The sequence below is a fragment of the Chrysemys picta genome, chromosome 14 (genome assembly GCF_011386835.1).
Source record: "Chrysemys picta bellii isolate R12L10 chromosome 14, ASM1138683v2, whole genome shotgun sequence".
NCBI classification, from domain to species: domain Eukaryota; kingdom Metazoa; phylum Chordata; order Testudines; family Emydidae; genus Chrysemys; species Chrysemys picta.
Genome location: NC_088804.1, coordinates 10,706,773 through 10,731,950, shown reverse-complemented (window position 1 = coordinate 10,731,950; position 25,178 = coordinate 10,706,773). Strand labels below are relative to the sequence as shown.

The window sequence follows — 25,178 nt, the reverse complement described above, 5'->3', positions numbered from 1 at the left end:
AACACTTTCACATCAATATAAAATCTTAATTATTTTATATTTAAAAACTTTTCTTTAACTGTCCCAAAAACTGACATTTCACGACAGAAAACAGGATATTGGGTTGGGTCAATTTTTCAGCATAAGATGCCAAAAAGCTGCAATTTCATGCTACCTTTTAAACAAAAGCAGCTATTGTGATGGCTCTAGGCAACAGTACAAATGAAGAATTCACACAATCCAAATTATGAATGTAAATTAACAACTCTTGGCCTGATCATGATTTAGAGCTCTTTGGGGAAAAGTAGGACCACAGCTGGTAAAGAAGCACATGGCCTCTCCATGGGTGGCCCTTATACATCCCTGAAACCTTTATGGATGGGATCCAGAGCCAAGGTTTTATCCTGTACATGGAGAAGGATTTCCTTCAAAATTTCTGGGATTTTTTTTTTCCAGGGCGAGGGAAGAGTTAGCAAGATATCAAAAAGTAATGAAGTTTCCTTAAATTGGGAAACTTGAACTGTGAAGATCATTTATTTATTTAGGAATTACAGCGTAAGTAAAATGGAGAAAATTTGGAGAACGAGCTGTAAGAGAAAAATCCTTGTGGGGGCATTACCAGAGAGGTATGTTGGAAACTAATTTGTTATTGTGTGTGTATCCTAGATTTAAAAACAAACATGCATGTATTTATCACAGGACACCAAACAGACCAATTGCTAGACCAGGCTATTTCAGGGAGGAGCAAACCACTCTGCGTCTTTACTTGCAGTGTTGCTACAGAGAGAACTGCAGTAATATGTGAAATGAACACAAACAAGAAAAAATAAATTTTTAAACCACTGATTTTTTGTTGTTGCATGAAACGTATTCAGAAAGCTTTGGACAACTCAATCTCAAGGAAATTAGACTCAGCAGAACATGTCTGGCCAAGCTCATGCACAACAGAATGGGCTGGGAAATTTTTTTTTAAATTTGAGCTTTTGTCATAGAATGTACACAATCCAACCTTTCAAAAAACTGTTTCCGTTCTATAACTAATTCCCACAATACAAAGCTAACCCTCACAAAAATTATCTGTAGACACCATGACAGGAGCATATAATTTTTCCATTCCACTTTACCCATTCCTTGCTGTAAGACCACCATTTTGGTACCTCCTGCTGCACTAAACAGCTGGCAAAAAGTAAATGATTGCAGCTTTTTGTGACTGAATACAGACCATGTTACTTCCAACATGTACTGACTCCACTAGCCTGGGGTCCTGCAATCATTTCTTCATCAAAATCTTTCTAGCTGGCACTGTATTAGAAGCTCAGTTAAAATACAAAGTGAAATTGCTACTTAAATAAACTGCATTATGTCCACACAACATGGAAAGCTACTCTTGGAACTACACCTTAATTTCTTCAGTAGCCAGAGCCCTCCAACCCACCCCTCTGGTGTGGAAATAGACTCCTGTGAGAGAGACAGCAGGAACAGCAATATCACTTTGCAGCTGAGAGCCTCCTGCCAGCTCCAAGACTTCAGCAAAGACTCAATTCAAATAACTGCTGCTTTGTCCAACCAGAATTATCGGATCTCTAGTATCTGAAATAATTATCATCCACACATTTGGGCACCTTAACATTCACCTTTGCTTCCAGATTTTTAAATAAATATATTAAATAATAACAGTCCTAGCACTGATTCCTGGCTAATCCATATTGAAATCAGACCATGACAGGAAGAGATTGGAAGAAGATACAAATAATCTCAGATATACTGTATATATTCTCTAAAAAGCTTTTATTATGCCTGTAGGTGTAAACAGATTTTTTTTTTTAAAAAAGCACTGCTTTTCTACTCTATTTTCTACTATTCTATTATTCTACCAAAAGTTTCATTATGGTGCAGCTATTGCAATCTCTATTTTATGTTTCTGAAAGTACCACTGTGCCTAATCTTATTGTCGTTAAAAAATAACACTCTCTCTTTATTAACAAAAAATAGTTTAACTGTTCAAATGCCTAGTTTAGGGATCGTTCTTTGGCAATGATCTACCCGTTTGTGACATTTGAAAAATAATCTATGTAGAGACTTTAAGAATAAGTAAACATCTCTACTAAGAAAGAAAGCTGTATAAATAAAGAACAAAATCTGTGATCATTTTCATATGCTGCCAAGCTCTGGATGAATATTTCCAAAGAGCTGGCGCCTCTCTTTTGGGTAGCGGTGGGTGGAGTATTACAAGATTTCTCTCTCTCTCTCTCTCAAACTGGAATCTGGTCTCTATTAAAGCTATTTCAACTATAGTACTACAGTCTGAAATTTTTTAATTTTATACAGACATTGTTGCAATCCATAGGAGAACTAAATGATGAGATGTTAAAAAGTCTAGTGGTTCCCAGATTTGCTGATCATGCCATGCTAAACAGTATAAAAGAAGTTTAAAGATTTCCAAGTTTTCAATATTAATTAAAAGTGTAGTTTACTCTCAAAAGAAACCAATACTGGTACTGGTGAGGTTCCACCCTTATTGTAATTCAACAGCTACAGATTACATGTGCTCAGTTTCCAAGATGTCAATTCTAAGATGTTTCTTTTGTCAGCACTGTGAAAACTCAATGAATAAGATGTTTGAAGGCCAAATTATGCTCTTAGTTACACCTCTGAACTCATCCACCATTAGACATCACTGCGTCTGTACAAGCTTAACAGGAGAATCTCAGTTTTCATTAAAATCAGTAACTTTCTAGCCCCTTATGGTTGCAGAGAAAAGGTTGCAGAGATTGAAATTGTGAACCCTAAAGACTCCAGCACCTGAAGGCAAACAAAAAGTACCCAACATTTATTTTATTTTAAATCTCATGACTTAAGCCTATATCATTTTGGGGGGGGGGGGGGGGGCAGTTAGGGGACTGATTATGCATTTTTAAATATTTGGGGCTGGCAAGAATGCATGGCAGTGATTCCTAGAGTAGAGGTAGCGAAGGCACTCTCTTGTAACTAACCAAGTAAATTGCCTGAGGCCTTTCTAACCAGCTTTTCCTTAGAGACCAACCCAGCGCAGCTCTTCCACATGCCTTCCACTCTTAGCTTACTGACTTCACCAGTCTCCGTAGGCCTGTTCCCCAGCTTGACTTACTTTCTGAACCAGCCCTTCTTTTTGGTCTCACTCCCCAGATCTTCCCTTTTCACTTAGCAAGGAGACCATGAAGACAAGAAGAGATGAGATAGGGTTGAGTGATCCCAGGAAAGAAATCTACTAACGCTTGAGAGGGGACTAGTCATGCTGTCATTATGGGGTCACCGCCAAAGGACCCAAAATGCCACCCCCCAAATGCTAGTGCCCTAGGCGACCGCCTAGGTCGCCTAATGGGTTGCACTGGCCCTGCTTCAGGTCTGGTGCAGCAGCCACCACTCTCCCAGCCACCCAGGTCTGAAGGCAGTGCAGAAGTATGGGTGGCAATATTGCAGCATCCCATCACTAACCTGGCAAATCCACCCCCCCCCCACCTTCTTTTTTGTCGGGATCCCCAGTTTGAGAAATGCTGGTCTCCCCTGTGAAATCTGTATAGTATAGTGTAAAAGTACACAAAGAGACCAGATTTCACGGTCCATGATGCATTTTTCATGACCATGAATTTGGTAGGGCCCTAGTCACGAGTCTGCAACCAGTAATTGGGGCCACCTACAGGGAAAATGGTAACACCAACTTACGTGTATGCAAATAAAAACCTGTTGTTTTCCATGTGCCTTTTCAAGTTTTAATAACTTAAGTAGGATATTAAATCATGCTTTACTATTTTCTTAACAGCAAAAATAAAACAAACAGGAATTCCCGATCATTATACATACAGACAGACAAGTTATAGGAAATAATCTAGATTTTTGGTAAAGTACTAACCAGTTACTGACAGCAGCTGTGAAACCCTCACCTCCATTTCCTCCCGATGAGACCTGTCTCTGTCCTCGAATTCACGAGTTCTTCTCCGAGCTTCTTCAAAGGCTTGCTGTGCCAATGCATCCTCCTGCTACCAAACCAGAAGACATAAAATTACGAGGCTACATACATTTCTCCCAAGTTATGTTCTATTTAACTCCGGGCATTGTTTAAGGACAACAAGGTTGACCACAGGGAGTAGGGGAGAAAAATCTGACCTCTAAAATCTATTACTAATGATGATGTAGAAGTCAGAAAGGAAAGAACTTGACCTTCAGACTGAAGAATGAATGTGCAGGTTTAGCAGTTAGACAAGATATCCATTCACATGGAAACTGAGCAAATGGGATATGAAATCATCTAGACAAATCTGGAGCTATGCAATGCCACTTTTAAAATGCCACTTTGCAGATCAGAACTGCTTTTTAAAGAATCAAAAATATAGTTTCGAAGTGGAGTCTGACTAAGTTTCTTAAACCAAGAAGTTAAAGGAAACCTCAAAGCTTATATTACAGAGGTAATATTTTTCATTCTTGATCTTGAAAAATTAAGTAGTTTTGTAAGGTAGATGACAGCACTAAACAAATTAATGATAACTGTAAATTAGATAATCAGGTTCTTTACATTCAATTTTTATGCTCTAAAAACAAACAATTTAACAGATTAGCTGTGAAACTCTTCATCACTTTGCATCTATAGCAACATCTCACCAAAAATGAATATTCACATCCCTTAGTATATAATTTAAAATACAAAACTGTTAAGAGCTAGAAAATATTCTTCCCCCAATTCTTGTGTAGACAAACATCCATCAGTATCAGTGGACTTTCATATTTTGGTGAAAAACAAAACAAAACAAAAAGAACAAAACCCCAAAACCAAAAAACCCCACCAGATTTTAGTACAACTTTACAACAAAAAGGATGGACAGTAATCTTAATTTAACTGTTTTTATAAAATCTATTCAATATTTTCTATTAAAAATGGTAACATTTTAGATTTAAGTTTTATGTTGTCTAAGCCAATATTAACACAATAATAAATCTGCATATACCCTTTACTTAAAGGGACATGTTTAGTCAGTTTAGAAGAATTTGTGCGAATTTAAAATAAAAAGGTGAGTTCCTGTTTCTCCCACCGATGCTTGTAAGGATCAGCAAGAGATGAGTTGACCATACAGGTCAACAGTGAAACAGAAAAAAAATCTCTTTTCACCATTAACTTTTTTAAGTCACAGTAATTATAGATTGCACTAGTAACTGTCATATGTTATTTTCAAGTGGGTCTCTCTCTTTAAAAAACAGAAATGTTAACCTTGATTTATAGAGGACAAAAATGTTCCGCTCCCAAGAACTCAGTTCAGTTTTTATATACCAAGGGATTAAGTGCATTAACTTTTAATTTTAAGATAACATGTCTCTAGCCTAAGAGAATGTCAAATTGCTTTTCTTGCCTGCAGCACTATCCTACACCCTAAAGCTACTTTGTGAAATGATGCAAAAAAGTGTCTCCTCTGTGGCCTAACACAGTTTAATACAAACATCTGTCAATCAATAGATCTTCATAGCTCAGTCTCCAGAAAGATATCAAAGGACAACGTTTACAGCTGCCATTAAGATACCATTTTGACAGCAACTTCTACTTTTAAATGATAACTTTGTCTCCTTTTGGTGATTTTTATATTGGTGTAATATATATCAATTATGGTGGGACAGTGGAAGGGAAAATAGAGTTCATTTCTTTTAATGGAGAAGGACAGAACTAAAAGAGGTGGTCTAGCTGATTACTGATGACTAAAGAAAAGCTCTCATTTTTTAAATTTAGGCAACCCATGCAAAATTTCATAATTACCTACTTCTTTACCAAAATTTTTAATGAAAATTGATTTTTTTTAATAAGAGATCAGCAGTATTTTAAGCTAAGCAAAACCAAGTGGAAAAACAAATTTTCAAAGATAGCCTAAAAATTTAAAAAAATACAGCTATGCATATGCTGATGCGTGTGTGTGTACTGATAAAGAGAAGCGTTCCCCCCCACCCCCAAGAGTGTATCTGATCCGGAGAACAGCCCAATAATTTTGTCATTTAGTTTCCAATAACAATTTGGTAACCATTTAGATACTGGAAAGGTAGATACAAGTCTTTTTAAGCATTTGTCTGGATGGAAGGCTGGAAAATACCATAATTCTAAGAAGTTAAGTAATGACAGTTCTGAAAGGCTCCATGGGAACAAAAATAAACAAACAATTATTCCATCTTCTCAGGCGGAACTCTGTTTCAGGTTGGAAGTCAAGGTTTCAAAAGGTGGCAAGTGATCACAAAAAGGTACCTTAACGCTTTTAAGCCATAGACGGATTTTGTTCAATAAGCAAACTAGAAGATGAATCAGAATAGTTTCTCTAAGTTCTAGCTTCAGCCAGAATATTAAAAAAGAAACCAATAAACCTGGAATAAAACCCAAATTAAGACTTCAGAGGAGGGAGAGAAACAAGCTGCTGATATCCAGACTAGCCATGTATGTTGATGGCTGAAAGGATGGCTCACCAACACCTGGGAAAAAAATGTGAGGTTGTCATTTTCTTAAAAAAAAAAATTCTGCTTTCAGGCTATTGCAGCCCATTATGAAGTAAATTAAATGAACATTCATCAAGAACTTTTATAGACAGTGGATTTGGGGTGACAGCTGAAAAAAGTTAACAATTTCCGCCTGGAGAATTGTACAGTACAAAAAATATATATAAAATCAAATTATCTAAAACAAGGCCTTGTTTTTACAATGAAGACAATGTATCTAGTAACAAAATACTGACAAAGTACCAATGAGAAAAGCATGCAAAACATTTCTTAGGTGTCTCAATACGAGCATAGGAAGTAGTAGAGGCTGCCGTGAATAAACATAGTTCTGCTTTAGAAGGCATTGCAGCTACTTGGTCAGAAAAGACAGGAGTGAAATAATCTAGATCTACATAGCAAATATTAAGTGCTAGAAGGAAAGGATCTAGTGTAGTGCTAATATATCAAAATATACAAGCACTGAAGCACAGACAGATGCGAGACAGAAACAGCAAAAGTCTATGGATTAAAAGATGGGAATTTTGGCCCCAGTTCAGCAAAGTACTCAAGCAAGAGTAACTAAGTACATGAGTAGGTCCACTGAATTTAATGGGACAATATGCATGTTAAATTTACACATGTGCCTGAACACCTAGCTGAATGGGGCCTTAAATAAGGCTAGTGTGCTATAGGCTGCTTAATAGTAAATGAGAAGATTGGTACATTACAGATCAAACAGCAAAAACATGAATTTTAAAAATAAAATTATGACGTATTTTAATTACCAAGGTATCTTTTGAAAAAAAGCATATATGACTGACTTAGTAGTAGATAGTTTCTTATTCCAGAAAGGTGGAAGAAAAGAAGATCAATTTAGTCTGAATCCAGTATTAAGTAAAATAGTGATGAAATCAGAAAATGGGAGAGAATACATTTTTATAAGGTAAGCTTTCCTTATAAAGGAGGCTATGTAAATTACAAAATTGTTTATATAGTAGCGGTGTGTGTAATATGCAGAGACCACTTAGTCCTCTGAAATTAATCACTTCTGGGGTGGAATATAGCAGCCAGTCATCCTCCACTAACAACATTATGCAAGAGTTTCAGAAGTGGAAGTAAATTATGATTTAACCAATTTAAAATTACAATGGAAAAAGAAATACAGGAAGAGTGTTAAAGAACTAGCCCAGTGGCTGACAGTACTAATACACGTTTAAATACAAGAAAATTAGAATGTGTCTTTTGAGGGGCTGGCAAAACAGAAAGAAGAATTATATTGCTCAAATGGCACACTTTTAGTAATGGGTAATTTGCTTTTAAAAAACAAATGTAACCTCTTCTTTAAATGGAAAAACGCAACATAACCATATACTCATTAATACTAAGATACGCAAGAGAAGAAACGGAAAAGGAAGGTTACTCACCTGTAATTTTGAGTTTGCACAGGTATATACCTATGCAGATCCACACTCTTGGTGTGATGCTTCCACCTCAGCACCCTGAGCTCAGAAACTTCAAGAAAGCACTGACATTTGAGGCTGCATGTACATTCCCTCATGGATTTAAATGTTCAGTGCGGGGATATATTTCAAGACAAAAACATTTGTTAAAATGGCGTTAAGGCTAAGAGTATGTATTAGTAGCTTCAGGGTGAAAATGTAGTAGTATAAACTCAGGAAATTCAGAGTTAAGGCTAGGCTTAAAAGAAATCCAAATTTGTTAGGTTATGGAAACAGACAACTAAGGCACCCAAACAGCCTTAACTCTGGCCTGTAGCAATGGTATGCAATAAGAGATAGTAGTTCTAGATTATATTAACCTGATTTTTAAAAGATACAGTTTTTTCATAGTTTTCTTTCATGGTATCACTACAGGACAGGGATAAGTTTGATTGGGCACCTTAATTGCGCATTTCCATATCTTATTTGGATTTCTTTAAATCATAAAAGGCTAGAAATCCTTCCCCCCTCTATGAAAGCTTAGCCTTTATACAAGTTGATGGCATCAGTCCCCCCTTCGTTCACCCAGGAACGCTTACTCACCACAGGCACTATTAGTTAAATTACCTGGACAAAATAAACTGATAGAGTTAAAGGATGCTCCCAATATCACTACTTACAGCAGAGGGTAGATAAGGAATCATGGACCTAACACCAAGAGCTCCGATCAGTGTGCTCAGAATGCACACAACCCCAAAGTTCATTGCTTTCTAGAAGTGTCTGTGATCATGGTGCCAAGAGCATGCAAAACACCAAGAGTTTCGTGATTTGCAATGGAAATTCTCCCTGGAGTACCATCAAACTGCTCAACATGGAATTAAAACAAAGAATTCAAAGCAAAATGAAATAGTGCTAGCTATGAATTGAAGCAAATACATGGTTCTACACAGAAAAACATTTCCACTTCTGCTTCTAAGTTTTTGTTTGTTTTAAAATTTGAAGAATGATGGTGCCAGCACTGATGCTCTTAATTGTAGATTGTGTGCCTATCACAACTTCCAGTATTTGGGGAAAGATTGGAGCACCTTACATAACATGCAGTGTCCATAACTTAAGTTAGTCTAATCGGGTGCTCTAACAGCTTTTCAAGGAAAGCACATTCAATCAATTTTGAAGAAGTCTCGTGTGTTATATGACAAAGTGCCATCCCAGTATGAGAGACCATATGACTAAAACAATAAGTGTTCTCAATTGAACTAGCAGATTCATTTTCAGAACAGCTATGAGGTCTTGAATGAGGTGAAATCTGAGGCAGAGAGATCTTTAGTAGTGCTCATACATTATAAAGGCTTGCTTCTGAGCTGGTAATATAGTGGATTTGTTCCAATATAACCACAGCCCCTTCTGGAATAACTGACAAATTGTTTTGAAACAATATTATTTCCTGAATCATTCAAATTCTTATCAATCATCCATGTAAGGGTAGACATGACATCTTTTTATTCCTGAGAAAAGCCATGTCACCAATGCTAAGCATTTCATATAGGCACATGCTGCTGTGGACATTCCAAAGGGAAGACCCCACTAGTGACAGTGCTTCTGTCTGACCCAGAAATATATGTATTCCCAATGACACCGCCTCTCTGAAATGTGGAAATATGCATCTCTCAAGTTGAGAGCCCTGAGGACACAAAGGGATTATGGCATTAATATCACCATATGGAACTTTAAATAAATTGCTGAGTTTAAGACTCCATTCCAGTATAAGACTTAAGCCTCCCCTTCCCTTTTGGAATAAAGGAACAGAATACCTGACCTTTATACTGCTGTGGAATCCATCTGCCTGAAGTAATTCCAAAAAAAGAGAATATCCCCAAAAGGAAACAGGAAAGGCAAATGTGAAAGGTTTGTCAAATGTGCCTTGAGGTTCTCTGCAGTAGTGTCAAACTTACTGTCTTCAAGACAGTGAGGAACAGGTTCCAAGCTACTGCAGAATCCAACCCCACCTCCTTTTTCTAATCTCACGGATCATTCCATGCATGAGCAAGGAGCTTGTGGCCATAATGGTCGTTGTTTTTAAGATGATTCTTGCCTTGTATTCAGAGGGGCATGTATCCTAATGATGGGGATCTGTAAAAGTAACTCTTGGAGAAAAATAGGTTTATTTCTTCCAATTTACAGAAAGTGCCCATCTGAAACGATGCACCAATTCTACTGAAACAAAATCTAAACAAGAAATATGAAGTCACGCTGAACCAGGAAGAGTGCTAATAAGCAATAAAAATATTAACTGGAAAACAACTATCTAAAGTAGAAGCTTGAAAAAGTAGTAAATATAATTTTGCAGCAACATCTTGCAAAAGAGTCAATGCTATGCTCTGATTTATATACAAGTCGTCACATAAAGCTATGGAGGCAATACAGCCATTCAAAATGGCCTTGTTTCAACCACATCTGGAACAGGTGGTAGTTATGGGCCCCAAAGTTTAGGAAAGCTACAGGAACGAGTAGGAAAGATACAAAGAAGGGCAGCAAAAATAATAAAATGGACAAAATATGTAAATAGATTAAGGCAGATGCAATTATATAGTCATAAAGATGAGAAACTCAGGGAGAACAAGACTTTCAAGTTAAAAATAGCAATATAGAAAATGAAACATTGGGCAAAGGAGCAATGACCTCAAGTTAATGAAGTAATGTTTAGGCTAAAAATTAGGAAAAAGTTTTAAACAGAAAGAGTAAATGGAGTTAATCAAGGCACCATCACTTTACATCTAAAAGAACAGATTAGAGAGATTTGCTGGGATACCTGATCCCCCACATGGAACAAAATATATGCATAACATATCGGCTCAATCATTCTGCTTTATATTGCAGCCTTTCCGCTCATCTGCTATCTCCCACTTTATTCAGAAGCTCTTTGGGGCAGGGACCGTATCTTCATTTCTCTCTAATGCATCTACCACAATTTTGGCACTATAAAAATAAATGCTGGAGTAGTTCTGCAAAATGCAGGTTGATAATGGATGATCTAAATGATCTTTACTGGTATTATTTATCATTGTATACCTTTGAATTATTTTTCTTTTGAAGCAAAGGTAGACTCACAGTCCATTGCAGTCATCATGGCAGCCCACATAAGACAGCTGTGATAAATTGCTGCATCAGCTTTCTGATACAAGCAGAGGAATTAAATTTTGAATACATGCTTTTTAGCATATGGTTCTGTCCTGGAACCAAGCCTTTAGTAAGTAATCTTGCAGAGATGCAATGAAATTTTTATGTACAATTTGTATTTTAAAGAGTCATCTCCCCATCTAATAAAACCACAGATTGTAAATGTTTGCTGCACTCTTGTATGCTTCAGAAAGACTTAATTATTCACTTTACACTAGTAACACCGTCAGATTTCTCAGAAGAGGTCATACCTATACAAAGCAGAATCAGCTACTATAAAGAAGATAAAGAAAAGCAAAGTAATAAGATAAAACTGTTCAAAAGGGGTGGGGGGAGGAAGGACAGTAATCAATTGGAATGGGCTTTTTTGTTTGTGTTTGGTTTTAGGTGAATGGCATTACTCATTGAAAACTTTCATAAGTTTCAAACAGAATCTGCACTATTTGATGTTACTACTAGTTTGCCAATTCTTTCCTGCAGAGTGGAGAAAGATCAGTTTTACGGTACTCAAATTTGTGCTGTGTGCCCTCTCCGCATGTGTAAATGGCCCACGATCCATGCCTGAAATAACTCTCAATTTAATAAGGGATTTAACTGAGGCTACAGAGTTTTAAGTCAATGGATTCCCACACTAGAAGTTTTCTGTGACATTTTTACACATAGGTGAAGTCAGAAGAGACAAATGAAAGGGTGTGATTACTTTGATGACTAATTAAATCTGAAGCCTCCTAACTGCATGTATTCTCTCTCCTGAAAGAAAATGCATTTGTTTAAAAGTAGTAGTAGTTACACTTATTACAGATTCAGTACATGGGTAGCCCAGAAGGTTTGAGACTGCCTTACCTGTGCTCTCTCTTCATCAAATTCCAGGCAGCCCATACCATCCAGCCTCTGCAGATCTATCCAGCCTTTCCAGATAACACAGACACCATTCAAAATCATAGGTGCCTTTAAGTATACCTGAAATATAGGCAGACACATGCATCTGAGTTCAAAAGCTTTTGTGTGTGTATATATACATACACACACACAAATGGTTACTGTATTTATTTTTTAACTATATTTCTATAACTATTACTCTGATACAAAGCAATGCTATATACAAAACATGACTGAACCAGTTAGTAACTTGACATTCCCCTTAACTGTTTTTTCTGCTAACTACATTTTAATCAAAAGCCTGTAAATACTATAATTAATAATCTGGCTATTGTATTTTGCATATTATATATACTAGAATTAATTTATTTCCCCAGTTTATAAATCAGTATGCACCAACATTTAGTGAAAATTCTGTTACTGCTTACACTTAAAGTCACTTGTGTTTCTTGTCAGACCTCTTATGTTCATTTGTTTTATATATATATATATATATATATATATATATATATATATATATATATATATATATATATATATATATGCACACTATCAGCAATGTAAGATTTATCACAAATTTGTTTTGAAGTGTTAGACAAATGTTAGACAAAATGCTTTTCTACGCTCAGAGCAAGTTTTATTTTGCTTTTGCCACAAATTTATTTTTCTTAATACTAAAAGAATAAACACCAATTTCTCTTCCTTCTTAAGCCTAAAATAATCAAATGAAGACTTAAAAAAAAAGTCAGAGCTTAATGTAATACACTATCCAAACCACAAAGACGTTGTGTGGCATGTCAATGTACAGAAGACTGAGGAAGCCTATTTTCTTATGTTATTTTCTAATATTTGTAAAAGGTAAATTGAAAAATGACAGGGGATTAAATATTTCTACTGAACCACACTTTGCATGGTACAATTTCTCTTATTACTGTGTAAAGTAATTGCTACTAAGAACCTACAGTCTACATAGAGGTACAAAATACTGTGATTTAAAGCTGAAGTATTTCCCCCTCCAAAGAACAGAGATGAATCTCCTAACAGGAAATTTAAAAAGAAATGGATATCGTGTTAAAGGGGTTTGACAGCTTACATCTGCTGACTTTTTAAAATGTCAAACAGAGCATGTGGCGTAACTCATGAAAACGTTAAGCAGTTTTCAGTAGTTACTATGTAATATTGTCCTGCTCTGTAGACATATTGTACCCAGAGCAAAAGTGTATCTGCTTTCCTTCCGCCACATTTAAACTAGGGTGGATAGGTGTTTTATCCATCCTCCATAAGCTCTAATTTCAGCAGAAGCGCATGGACCTCTTCAGGACTTGCAGTTCTCCTCGACTACAAAACACCAAGTGGGAGGCATGAGGCTAAGTGTTCATCCCCTTGCCACACCTCAGCCAACTGGGGCCAATGGGACTGGAGAAGTCAACATCCATCCAGGCACATTGTTGGAAGGAACTGAGGTGATGAGGCTGCTCTGCGCCCTATATTGTCTTGCCCTCAGTACAGAGTGATGCTGAGGGGAGGAGGGGCATCGGAGCGCTCTAGCTGACATTGCTAGAGGGAGGTTTTACTGTAAGGCCCCACAAGGTGGCATGGTACCCACAGGTGGGAATTTGCAGAGTTTGAAGGAAAACCTATATTCCAGAACAATTTATTTCACAAAAACTTATTCTAAGAAAGGCGTGAGTTACCCTGATACAACTCAGTCAGGAGGTGAACTCTGACACCTAACGACAACATAAATACAATCTCTTAACTATTTCAGTGTCGATCATTTTAGGCGAAACATCTAAATTAATGTACTTATTCCACATTCCTTAACTGTCTCCCACACTTTCCTAATTACCAAGAGCATCAACTGTCCCCGCCCCAGCTAGCAAAATCTCCTATTTCTCCCGACAACTTCAACAATAGTTATGTAATCAATATGCAAGCTGCAGCATAGTGAAAACTCTGACAGCACAAAGTAAATTGAATTTAATATCAAAACAAGGCTTAGTGTATGGTCTGTTTACTCATTTTGGTTAAATTATCAATTAAAAAATTCCATTTGGGGATTTACCTTAGCTGCTGCACCAAAGTGGTAGGTAAACGAGGGGGCCCTGGAACAGAATTTAGGTCCATCTTGACACCGATCCTCATTTTTATTTCATAGAATCATAAAAGATTAGGGTTGGAAGAGACCTCAGGAGGTCATCTAGTCCAACTCCCTGCTCAAGGAAGGACCAACACCAACTAAAGCACCAATTTATTAAGCAATGCTGTGTTTGGTGCTATACAATATCCCAAAATGAGGACAGTTCCTGTCCTGATGCATTTGGGATTCTAGCCCCCTGACCCCTCCACAGCCCCAGTTCCTCATTTCAGTGTCAAGGAAGGAAACCCACAGAAAGGGTAGAGGTACACACTCTGGGAGGTACAGGGAAAAACCCAAACTTTCTCTACTTCTGAGAGATTGATATGAAGTCTTTGTTTACATATGAGACTGACTAGGGATGGGAGAGCGAGATTAACAGACCAGATGACTGACCAGAGGTTCTATTCTCCATCCAAAGAAAATCTGTGCATTTGTGAACTCTAGGCTTGGTTACTGGAACTCAACATACCTCAGTATGAAATAACACAGCCTGAAAAGGCTTGAACTAGTACAAAATGCAGCAAACTCATCAGCTGAAAAACAAAGGTTGTCGTAAACACATCACTCCACTTCCTGCACTGCCTTCCACTGAATACAAGAGGTCAGTTCAAGGTCTGTCCTTTTAGTCAAAACCTAGCTACCTGAGACATCGCCTCACCCTCCATGACAACGTCTTCCCACAAGTGCTGCATTCCACCTACATAACTGAATCTCTGACCCCAAGAGGGGAGCTTTTCGAGTGCAGGAGACTGAGCTGGACCTAGAATCTAGACCGGGGTAGGCAACCTATGGCATGCGTGCCAAAGGCAGCACACGAGCTGATTTTCAGTGGCACTCACACTGCCCGGGTCCCGGGGGCTCTGCATTTTAATTTAATTTTAAATGAAGCTTCTTAAACATTTTAAAAACCTTATTTTCTTTACACGCAACAATAGGTTAGTTATATATTACAGACTTATAGAAAGAGACCTCTGGCACGTGAAACCTTACATTAGAGTGAATAAATGAAGACTCGGCACACCACTTCTGAAAGGTTGCCGACTCCTGATCTAGACTATGTAACTTGCTCCAAGAACTAAAACAGGCTACTAACTTCAACACATTTTAAATACAACTTCGCTTTCCCTCAGCAATATCTACACACATGTACAGAGTGCCAAACAAACATTATTTCTCCTACACACTGGGATAGAAAAGAAAGATCTTGTTTCAGGTTTTAAATATAGTAAATCAGATACTATATTACTATATATATAATGGGGACCAAAGTACCTAGAGAGAGAGAACAAAGCAGCAGTTGTAAACAGCCCATTCAGGCCTTGGCTACACTTGAGAGTTACAGTGCTGTAAAGCTTCCCCCAGCGCTGTAACTACACTGGCAGGTCACGTACAGCGCTGTATCTCCCTGGGTACACCACTGCAGGTACTTCACCTCCCCGAGAAGCATAAGAGATACAGCAGAGTGGCTACGACTCTCCCCTGTGAGCGTGTACCAGGAATCAACCTGCAGCGCTGTACTAATCACCTTGTCAAGTGACCAATCCTCTCCATTGTCATGACCGGCTAAAGGAATGCGGAAGTGCCAGTTTCAAAGCTGGTACCACAGAGAAAAAGCAAACAGTTTCCTGTTTGCTTTGAGTGAGTGAATGAATGAGCAGGGGGCCAGGAGTTTGGAACTTGCAAAATAGAGAGCTGACATGCTCCAAAAAGCACTCTCTCTCCCCACACACTCCCTGTCACACTCCACCCCCGCCCCCATTTTGAAAAGCACGTTGCAGCCATATGAATGCTGGGATAGCTGCCCATAATGCACCGCTCCCAACACAGCTGCAAATGTTGCAAGTGTGGCCACGCCACTGCGCTGTCAGCTGTCAGTGCGGACAGACTGCAGCGCTTTCCCTACTCAGCTGTACGAAGACAAGTTTACCTCACAGCACTGTACAGCTGCAAGTATAGCCAAGGCCTCGACAGGCAGAGTCATGAGTCAGCTTTTTTGAGAATAGGAACTAGAAGGAAATGAGAGGTTAAGAGGATATCAATTATGCCTATTTTAGGCTCATTAAAATATAAAATTATTTTAGACAAAGCACCACAAAGCTAACAAGCTTCTCCAACCCCCAAAAGGCCTCTCTTTCACCAAGCCTCCCAATCCCTCCAATTAACCTCACTGATCAACCACAAAAAACTTGGGTTGGGAGTTGTATAGCACTTCCTGAAAGTCAGCAAATCTGGTCTTAAACAGACAAAGGAAGTGACTTCCAAAGCCAAGGAGCCCCCTTCCATTGACTCTACGAGCTGTTTGTGCAGAGTACCTCTGATGATTCCCTGTGTGATACCATGGAGTTGCAAACAGATAACCAAGCAGCCAGGATGCAAACCATTTAGGGCTTTACAAGTCAAAACCAACACCTTAAATTTCATCTGGTAATCAGAGAAGCTCAAGAAGCTCTGGGATTCTATCTTTTAACCCTCAGTTGTACTGTTTTCAGCAGGCATACATCACAACAACTCAGGAGTGAAAACTAATTGTAATTTGGAAGGGGGGATTTTTGAATGATCTACAACTCTGCTAGAAAGACAAGATGGGTAAAGTAATATCTTTCATTGGACCAACTTCTTCTGCTGAAAGAAAAAAGCTTTCAAGTTACACATAACCCTTTCTCTGGTCTGGGATAGGTACTCAGAGTCACAACTAAATACAAGGTAGAACAGATAGTTTAGCGTAAGTAGTTAGCACATATTTTAAGGGTCCATTATAAGGTGAAGTTGGTCCAATAAAAGATATTACCTTCACTCACCTTGTCTCTCTAATATTGTGGAACCAACACGGCTACACTACCACTGCACATAAGTACACTGACAATTTTCAAATTACTTGTATAAAAAACAAAACCTATTTAAAAAAAAATCTTATTGGAAGCTGTATGTATTTATGTTGCCCTCTTTCCCCCATTTCTCCCATCAAAACATCCAGCCAAGCATATTGGTGCAATTTCCTTTATTTTAGAGAAAACCGTAGAGGCTCGTTTCCCCCTCCCCTCTTTCTGGAAGAAGGGAAACAGCTTGCCATTGTAGCCTAAACCGTTTAACCACATATTTCCTTCTTTTTAGATATAACTCTGCTGGTTCCCTTCAATTTCCAGACCCTGACAAATATTAATAAATTCCTGTTGCAGAGCAGTGACCACCAACACATCTCAAAATCCAAAGGCATGGCATCTTTTAAAATCTGATATTAGCACTCCAAAGTCATTTATTCAGAAGTTGCTGGATCATAATAAGGCAGTCAAAGACTACAGTAATTCTAGTAAGACCCCAAGATTCTCCTTTCCTATTACAAAATTATTTTTACAGTTTATGATTAAAATTAGGCTGAGAAATGTAGCTGTTAACCACAATACCATCAAAACTTAAGTGAGAATCTATTTTCAAGCTAAAATGGCTTACCCAAAATTTTGTCATTTTTTCCCCTAATGCGGCTGGTCATGGTATCTGAAATTCATTCTGGTTTGTGAAGCTCAGATATATTCGCTATGAGCACAGAAAAGACCGTAAGGCAATAAATTCCATATTCAGTTCAGTGTTTGGATAATGTGCAGAAAACCATCACATGGGACCAGACAATGAAAGATGAGATTAAGAAGAAATATTAAATAGCTGCCTCATACATGGAGCAGCCTGTCTTGTGCACTGAATGAAGCAGGGGTCCTGTGGAGAAGATAGCAGCTGATCATGTAACTGACCACTGTATAGCTATGCATACACACAAAGCGGAATTCAAGTTGCAAAGGCAACCATAAACCTGCTACTGTATTTTCTAACTTCTGAAAACTTACAAAAGTAAGCAAAGTAACAGTCATATGTAATTTCTCATGTTTTTTCAAAAAGAACATAAAAGTCAATCTTTATTATGTGTACCTGTAACAACCCTCCTCTCGTGCATCTGCAGCAGATTTTGAACCCTATATGTTCAGCACTGCAGCAGCAGCAGTCCCCCAACATGTCAGCTAAAAGATAAGGCAGATTAAAAAAGCAGCAAGCGAAGGCTAATATCCTTTGGGGACTACTTATTAGAGGACTCTGCCTAACAATCTGAAACAGTGGATTACATATGCAGTAGCACAGCCAAGAATAAATATTTGGCAGACTCCTTCTGAGAGAGAGTGGGGCTAACTGGACGAGACTTGGGTCTACCATGTTGGAGATCTGGGTTCTATTATCAGCTTGTGTAACCTGTGAGGCCTTTCTCAATAATAAGGATTGTGAAGGGGCACAGAATTAATTTAATTTAATAGAAGAACCAAGTGCAAAACCCATCATCTTCTGGCTTCCAGCACAGCGCATCTTCATCTATGCCAAAACGTATTTTGATGGGAGAAACCACTTCTCTGTACCTATCCAGAATTCCTGCTCCTTACGTGGACTGCTGAAACAAGGAACCAGGGTGGTATTATGCATAGCGTTAATGGAATCTTGAGAGTTTCTGGCAGTAAGGCAAAAACAAGCAGTGCCATATGAAACAAAAACGTGCAATGGAAATTTTCAGCATCTTGTAATGCAGACAACACTGAACAGAACTTCACGAGGCCAGCAAAAGGTACTTTATTGTCCCCTATTACTATCCCTCTGCTACATTTCAAAGTCCTGCTGTAAGATATAAGAACAGCCATACTGGGTCAGACCAAAGGTCCATCTTCCGACAGTGGCCAATGCCAGGTACCCCAGAGGGAACGAACAGAACAGGTAATCATCAAGTGATCCATCCTTAGTCGCCCATTCCCAGCTTCTGGCAAACAGAGGCTAAGGACACCATCTCTGCCCATCCTGGCTAATATCCATTGATGGACCTATCCTCCATGAACTTACCTTGTTCTTTTTTGAAGCCTGTTATAGTCTTGGCCTTCACAACATCCTCTGGCAAGGAGTTCCACAGGTTGACTGTGCACTGTGTGAAGAAATACTTCCTTTTGTTTGTTTTAAAGCTGCTGCCTATTAATTTCATTTGGTGACCCCTAGTTCGTGTGTTATGAGAAGGAGTAAACGACACTTCCTTATTTAATTTCTCCACACCAGTCATGATTTTATAGACCTCTATCATATCCACCCTTAGTTGTCTCTTTTCCAAGCTGAAAAGTCCCAGTTTTATTAATCATATCTCATATGAAAGCCACTCCATCCCCCTCATCATTTTTGTTGTCTTTTTCTGAACCTTTTCCAATTCCAATATATCTTTTTTGAGATAGGGTGACCAGAACTGCACACAGTATTCAAGATGTGGACATACCATGGATTTATATAAAGGCAATATGATATTTTCCATCTTATTATCTATCCCTTTCTTAATGATTCCCAACATTCTGTTCTGTTTTTTGACTGCCACTGCACATTAAGTGGATGTTTTCAGAGAACTATCCACAATGACTCCAAGATCTTTTTCTTGAGTGGTAACAGCTAATTTAGACTCCATCATTTTGTTTGTATAGTTGGGATTATGTTTTCCAACGTGCACTACTATGCATTTATCAACATTGAATTTTATCTGCCGTTTTGTTGTCCAGTCACCCAGTATTGAGAGATCGTTTTGTAGCGCTATGCAGTCTACTTGGGACCTAACTATCTTGAGTAGTTTTGTATCATTTGCAAATTTTGCCACCTCACTGTTTACCCCTTTTTCCAGATCATTTATGAATATGTTGAATAGGACTCAGCCCAGTACAGACCCCTGGGGGACACCACTATTTACCGCTCTCCATTCTGAAAACTGACCATTTATTCCTACCCTTTGTTTTCTATCTTTTACCCACTTACCAATCCATAAGAGGACATTCCCTTTTATCCCATGACAGCTTAGTTAGCTTAAGAGTCTTTGGTGAGGGACCTTGTTAAAGGCTTTCTGAAAATCTAAGTACACTATATCCAATGGATCCCCTTGTCCACATACTTGTTGACCCCCTCAAAGAATTCTAGTAGATTGGTGAGGCATGATTTCCCTTTACAAAAACCATGTTGACTCTTCCCCAACAAATTATGTTCATCTATGTGTCTGACAATTTTGGTCTTTACTATGGTTTCAACCAGTTTGCCCGGTACTGAAGTTAGGCTTACCAGCCTGTAATTGCCGGGATCACCTCTGGAGCCCTTTTTAAAAATTGGCACCACATTACCTATCCTTCAGTCATTTGGTACAGAAGCTGATTTAAATGATGGGTTACAGACTACAGTTAGTAGTTCTGCAATTTCACATTTGAGTTCCTTCAAAACTCTTGGATGAATACCATCTGGTCCTGGTGACTTATTGCTGTTTAGTTTAACAATTTGTTCCCAAACCTCCTCTAATGACACCTCAATCTGGGACAGTTCCTCAGATTTGTTACCTAAAAAGAATGGCTCAGGTTTGGAAATTTCTCTCACATCCTCAACTGTGAAGACTGAGGCAAAGAATTCATTTAGTTTCTCCGCAATGGCCTTATCGTCCTTGAGTACTCCTTTAGCATCTCAATCGTCCAGTGGCTCCACTGGTTGTTTAGTTGGCTTCCTGCTTTTGATGTACTTAAAAAATGTTTTGCTATTACTTTTTGAGTCTTTGGCTAACTGTTCTTCAAATTTTGGCCTTCCTAATTATATTTTTACATTTCATTTACCAGAGTTTATGCTCCTTTCTATTTTCCTCACTAGGATTTAACTTTCACTTTTTAAAGGATGCTTTTTTGCCTCTCATGGCTTCTTTGACTTTGTTGTTTAACCATGGTGGCACTTTTTTTGATTCTCTTACTGTGTTTTTTTAATTTGGGGTATACATTTAAGTTGAGCCTTTATTATGGAGTCTTTAAAAAGTTTCCATGCAGCTTGAAGGAATTTCACTTTTGGCACTGTACCTTTTAACTTCTGTTTAACTAACTTCCTAATTTTTGTGTAGTCCCCCTTTCTGAAATTAAATGCTATAGTGTTGGGCTGCTATGGTGTTTTCCCCCAGGGATGTTAAATTTAAGTATACTATGGTCACTATTACCAAGCAGTCCAGCTATATTCACATCTCGGATGAGATCCTGTGCTCCACCTAGGACTAAACCAAGAATTGCCTCTCCTCTTATGGGTTCCAGGACTAGCTGCTCCACAAAGCAGTCATTTAAGGTGTCAAGAAACTTTATCTCTGCATCCTGTCCTGAGGTGACATGTACCCAGTCAATATGGGGATAGTTGAAATCCTCCATTATTATTGAGTTTTTTTATTTTTATAGCCTATATAATCTCCCTGAGCATTCTACAGTCACTATCACCATCCTAGTCAGGTGGTCAGTAATATATAACTACTGCTATATTCTTATTATTAGAGCATGGAATTACTATCCACAGAGATGCTATGGTACAGTTCATTTAAGATTTTTACTTCATTTGATTCTACGCTTTCTCTCACATAGTGCCACTCCCCTACCAGCACAACCTGTTCTGTCCTTCCGATATATTTTGTACCCTTGTACTACTGTGTCCCATTGATTATTCTCATTCCACCAAGTTTCTGTGATTCCTATTATATCAATGTACTCATTTAATACAAGGCACTCTAGTTGACCCATCTTATTATTTAGACTTCTAGCATTTGTATATAAGCACTTTAAAAACCTGTCACTTTTTAGCTGTCTGCCATTACATGATGTAATTGAATGGGACTATTTCAATTGACTGTTTCTCATCAGATCCTATCCATATTTTGTCGTCTTCCATTCTCTCCTCTTTACTAGGACATAGAGAATCTCCATTAATAGATCCTCCCCTAAGGGATGTCTCTGTCCAAAACGTGCTCCTCCGCACCGGTTGGATTTCCTTAATTTAAAAACTGCTCTATGACTTTTTTAATGTTAAGTGCCAGCAATCTAGTTCCATTTTTGTTTAGGTGGAGCCCATCCTTCCTGTATAGGTTCCCCCTTTCCCAAAAGTTCCCCCAGGTCCTAATAAATCTAAAGCCCTCCTCCCTACACCATCATCTCATGCATGCATTGAGATCCTGCAGTTTTGCTTGTCTAACTAGCCCTGTGCGTGGAACTGGAAGCATTTCAGAAAAATGTGACCATGGAGGTGCTGGACTTCAATCTCTTACCTAGTAGCCTACATTTGGCCACCAGGACTTCTCTCCTATCCTTTCCTATGTCCTTGGTACCTACATGTACCACGACCACCAGGCTACTCCCCAGCACTACACATAAGTCTATCTATGTGTCTCAAGAGATCCTCAAGCAAGTCACCATGTGGTTCTTCCCATCATCGTAAACCCAGCTATATATGTTTCTAACGATGGAATCCCCCATAACTATTACCCTTCTCTTCTTAATAATTGGAGTTCTCTCCCCCGGAGAGGTATCCTCAGTGCAAGAGGATACCATTACATCATTTGGAAGGAGGGTCCCAACTATGGGATCATTTTCCTCTGCTCCAGTTGGATGTTCTCCTTCCCTGAGACTTTCATACTCCCCAACAGCACAGAGGCTGTCAGAGCACAGGTGGGACCCTGTGTCCCGTAAAGTCTTATCTATGTACCTCTCTGTCTTTCTTAGCTCCTCCAGTTCAGCCACTCTGGTCTCCAAAGCCCGTACGTGGTCTCTGAGGGCCAGGAACTCCTTGCACCAAATGCACACATATGCCATCTGCCCATAGGGCAGGTAATCATACATGCTGCATTGGGTGCAATAAACTGAATAACCCCCACTCTGTTGCTGGACTTCTGCATGTATTCGCTTTTTTACTCCTGCAGCTCGGTCCTTTGTTGAGGCTTTGATCCCACAAACACACTACAGACAACAAACTTACCCCAAGGGTCATGTAATCGCTCCTCCCTCACCTGGAGAGCTCCCTCACAAAACTCCTGTTAGCTTCTCCTGTCCGCTAGCTCCTTGGGTCACTTAGGAACAGGCTTTTTAAAGCCCTGGTCTTCCTGAGTAGCCCTGCCCCTTGGTTAAGGGTTGATGGGTGCTGAAGGGCTTAGGGATCAAAGCCTCGTTAAGAAGCTCTCAGCCTTGCCTAACAGGCTGCTAGGCTCAGCACACGGTCCCCCAAACAGACTATACGGTATATTTCAGTCAAGCAGCAAGCACACCACAAACACAAACACACAGTGTGGGGAAAAAAAACTGCACTTAAAAAATATTTCTAACAAAATTGAAAATGTTAAGCAACCTAAATATAAGTGTTACTATTACTCTCTCATAATTTACACTGCAAAGTGTTTTTCCTCAAAATTAGGGCACATGCATTCCGCTGCCCTATCATGACCAACTCCCCCTCTGAAAGGGCTGGGGACTGATTTTAAAAGATTCAGTCCGGTGCATATATTTAAGAAGTAAAATATGACTGAGTCCCATTGCATTTACTAACTAGACAAGAGGAGAGTTCTCAATTGTTTTGAAAGAAATAAAGAGTCAATTTATTTGTATTCAAGACACTAAACCTAGTTCTCAGTTTCCCATCCTATTTAAGTCCTCTGGTAAATCCTTATCATACAATACCAGGGCGATTTACTGATGTGATTCAGATGTTATCTGTACACTTCATCCACACATCCTGCAGTTACAAAAAGAAGCGTTCCCTCTCCCTAAAGCAACTGAGCCATTTCCTCCCCCACAGATTGCACACAGTTCTCACCACCCACTGACTAATGAATCAGCACACTAAACAGCAGCCACAACCACCACTGTGACAAACTCAATCCCCCAGGAAATAATAGTCCCCAGTGAAACAGTATGCCCCCTTCTCTTTTGTTTTCTATCCTATTCCAGCACACTGGACCAAGATGCATTCCTTTAAAAGACACTCAGCTCTGACTCATTGCCCCAGTCTCGTCACATGCATCTCTTCATTCATAAGTGTTCGGTCAACTGCCTGTTTGCTGGTTGATCACAATAATTAAATTCCAACGTTGATCCCACCTGTCTCTGAATCATACCCAACACTGGCTATTTAAAACAGCAGTCTCTCCAATGGTTTAGTTTACTATTGTCTCCTGTGTAAGAAATATTTATAAAATATTTGCTCCCAGTGAGAGAAATTTCATAAGGTTAAGCTCAACTTTGTATCAGCTCATCTACTCAAAACCTGGTTTATGTACAGGGCCCACTAGTTTAAAAAGTACAAACTCTGTTCAAGAGAAGCAAGTAAAATATTCAGTTAGGAAGTTATGTATCCATCTTTAGCTTTCAATTACCTTAGAAAACCTAAATGTTTTTATACATGTTTACTTGCATTATCAACTTCTATTAAAGTCCTCAAATATAACATGTGGCAACATCATTAGAGAGTCACAAAGCTTCTTACTTTACAAGTTGGAGAATATACTCTCGAGGCCACTTGTGAGGTAAAAACATGTTAATACACTTTGTAGGATAGCATTTATGGCACTAAATGAGGGGATGGGAACTTTCTCCCCCAATATTTTCATAGTTTTAAGATGAATTTATGTAAATTAGGAAAAAAATGCCCTTTAACTTAATTTTTATTTTAAAAAGTAGTACTTGCATATCATTAAAAATAAATCCTTTTGGTAAAATAGGATGGGCTACAACAATAATTGTGACATGCAGATTAATTAGCAAAGTTTAAAACAAGTTTATAGCTTAAGAGCAGTCAATGTAAAACTCCTGCTTCAGATAATACTTTTACATATTGATCATTCACACAAATCTGCTCAAAGAAACTAAGGAAAAAATAATCACCAAGTTACTGGTGACACACAGAACTAATCAAAATGTCTGTTAGTTTCATTATGCACTCTGTGCCAACTAGTTTTCTCCAATAAGGAAACAGTACATTAAGGTTATATTAGCAATCACTAAAAGATGCAGGCTTTTACATTGTTGCTATGATCAACACTCTAAGACCTAGTTCTCATTGACTCCCTTCAAATGGACGATATAAATCTTCAACAAATTTTTAAACACATATTAACCAGTCTATTACTTAAAACTATTTTGGAAAAGTAAAACAAATTTTAATTAATGAAGATTTGTAGTTAATCCCTAAATTATCATTTGAGAAAGTAATTCTGGCTATCAATATTGCAGACCATGGTGATAAAACAAAAATAAAGAAACTGGATGGCA

At 38.4% G+C, this 25,178-nt stretch overlaps 1 protein-coding gene across 5 annotated transcripts in view; it reads right to left on the bottom strand.

The window, feature by feature from the left end:
• Nucleotides 1-25,178, bottom strand: part of CBFB (core-binding factor subunit beta) — a 63,810-nt gene that overhangs the window by 15,040 nt on the left and 23,592 nt on the right. For 3 of the 5 annotated variants that reach the window (XM_005306278.4, XM_005306276.4, XM_065566971.1), the window contains 2 exons: nucleotides 11,916-12,032; nucleotides 3,900-3,995 (listed from right to left, as the gene is read on the bottom strand). In XM_005306278.4, the coding sequence (XP_005306335.1) occupies nucleotides 3,900-3,995; nucleotides 11,916-12,032 (213 nt within the window). Of the gene's footprint in view, nucleotides 1-3,868; nucleotides 3,996-11,915; nucleotides 12,033-25,178 lie in introns of all 5 variants that reach the window. The other 2 variants (XM_005306277.4, XM_042852321.2) reach the window with 2 other exon arrangements.